Source organism: Gekko japonicus, unplaced genomic scaffold (assembly GCF_001447785.1).
Source record: "Gekko japonicus isolate JY-2015 unplaced genomic scaffold, Gekko_japonicus_V1.1 scaffold247, whole genome shotgun sequence".
Taxonomy (NCBI): domain Eukaryota; kingdom Metazoa; phylum Chordata; class Lepidosauria; order Squamata; family Gekkonidae; genus Gekko; species Gekko japonicus.
Window position 1 is genome coordinate 1,142,879 of NW_015166427.1, and position 2,293 is coordinate 1,145,171.

At 52.4% G+C, this 2,293-nt stretch overlaps 1 protein-coding gene across 1 annotated transcript in view; it reads right to left on the bottom strand.

Annotated features, from left to right (window-relative positions):
• Positions 1-493, bottom strand: part of GAS6 (growth arrest specific 6) — a 66,835-nt gene extending 66,342 nt beyond the window's left edge. The window contains exon 1 of the mRNA XM_015411758.1: positions 293-493. Coding sequence (XP_015267244.1) covers positions 293-359 — 67 coding nt within the window. The 5' untranslated portion in view covers positions 360-493. The remainder of the gene's footprint in view (positions 1-292) is intronic.
• Positions 494-2,293: the final 1,800 nt, after the last annotated feature.

Consider the following 2,293-nt stretch of genomic DNA (forward strand, 5'->3'; position numbering starts at 1 on the left):
GGGGGGGGGGGGATGTCCTGACCTTGAGGGAAAAGCTTTGGGATACAGAGAGCGAGCGCGCACAGGCGGTTTTCTTCGTCCCTGGAGGGGACGCAGATGCTACTTTACCTTTGTGGACATTACAAAAAAACACCAAAAACAAATAAAAATAATAATGCAGGTGGCAGGGGGAAAGAAGTAAGGGGCGAAGATCCCGCCAGGAGAAACCAGCAGGCAGGCAGGTGTGAGGCGGCTGGCTCCTTGCCTGGCGAAGGGGGCCAGCCAGGGCAGCCCCTCGAAGCGCTCTACTCACTCTGAGAGGAGGCGGTCGCCAGCAGGACCAGCAGAAGGGCAGCCGCTGGAGCCGGCGGCTGCTGCATGATGCGGCGGCGGCGGCGGCGGCTGCTGAGGCTTGGGCTGCGCCCTCTGCCTGGCCGGGAGGAGCAGGGCGGTCTGGTGCCGGAGGAGGGAGCGCCGCTACTGTGGGAGGCAGCGAGGAGTCTGCCGAGCCCAGCGGGCGCGCCTTTGAGCCAATCAATTGAGAAAGTTCGCGCTCGGGCTTTTCAGCGCCGACGACACACCTCAGGCCGCTTCCCCCGCGCAGGCTGGCCAGCCGCTCACCGCGGCGGGGGGATGGATGGAGGGCAGGAGTGAATAGGGACCTCGGCAGGAAGAACAGCCGGGTGACCCGCTGAGGGACACGATGCCCTCCAGCGCCTCTCGGCCCGCTCCGGGGCTCTCTTGTGCGTGGCTCCTCGGATCCTTTGGAAAGTTGTCCCTTGCCCTGCAGACTTGCGCTTTCAGGCATGACAGCAGTGATTCCCGCACGACGGAAAGGAATTCTTTGGCTGAAGTAACATTCCTCCCTCCGGTTGCATGGACTGACACACGTTTGCGAATCGGGCACGTTTACATCCCACCTGCCCTCCAAATGGATTAGGCGGCAGAGTTTTCTCCCCTCTTCTGTTTTGTCTTCCCGACAGCCCTGTGAGGTAGGTTAGGCTGGGAGAAAGTGACTGGCTCAAGGTGACCCCATCCGGTTCTTGGCTGAGTGGAGATTAATTTTGAGCTAAGGTCTCTCCCCCCCCCCCAACTCACAGTGCAGCACTATAACCACTATGCCCTGACTCTGTAGTTTATTTATTTGCTTGTAGTCCATCTTTCTCTCAGGGACTCAAGTCAGATTACAAAGAGTGACTCAGTGTGGGACATTCGGTGTAACCAATGCATTAGGATTTTAGAAGTCTGGAACCACCACAAAGAACTGAAGCACAGCATAAGTATTAAACACCACACATGAAGCAGTACAAGGTTTACATAGAAGGATCCTTCCTGCTAACAATAAGCTATACATACCAGTATAGACCACAGTCCATAATCAAGTAACAAGACACAGTTTGAGTCCAGTGGCACCTTTAAGACCAACAGAGTTTTATTTAAAGTATAAGCTTACGTGTGCAAGCACCAGGGCTTTTTTTCTGAAGGAATGTGTGGGAACAGAGTTCCGGAACCTCTTTGGTAAAATTCTTTTTAAAATGTTTAAACGTTCATGAGTTTTCAGTATACAGATTGAAAAATTCATTTCCCTCTTGAGAGTTCCGGCACCTTCCCCCTCGCCCCAAAAAAGGCCCTGGTAAGCACACATCTTCAGATACAGTGAAACAGAATTTCCTCAACCATTACATATAGGTGGGGGGGGATTAGTTACCATAAGGGCTAGTTAGACTCAAGATGCATAAGTAGTCCTGACCTGGATAGCCCAGGCAAGCTCTGTCTTGTCAGATCTCAGAAGGTAAGCTGGGCCGACCCCACAAATAATTGGAAGGGAGACCTCCAAGGAATACCAGGGATCAGTACGCAGAGGCAGGCTATTAAGTCACCTCTCTGAAAAATATCTAAGCCCCTGGTAGGGGCTGACAGAAGCCACCGTGACTTCCAGGCATGCAAGCACACACACACAAAAATACACACACACCACACACAACAAGATGCATAAGTAACTGGGTGATTATTGCTGAAATTGAATTAAGGGGATGCTTTTAAGATCTGTGAATGGCAGTAAATTAGCATACAATTATAAGAGTGAAGTGGAGGAGGAGAGGAGATTGGATTTATACCCCACCCTTCACTACCCAAAGGTGTTTCAGAGCGGTTTACAAACTCCTTTCCCCTCCCCTCCCCACAACAGACACCCTGTGAGGTAGGTGGGGCTGAGATAACTCTTGACAGAAACTGCTCTTTTTCAAGAACAGCTGTGCCAGAGTTATGGCTTGCCCAAGGTCATCCAACCAGGTGCAAGTGGAGGAGTGGGGAA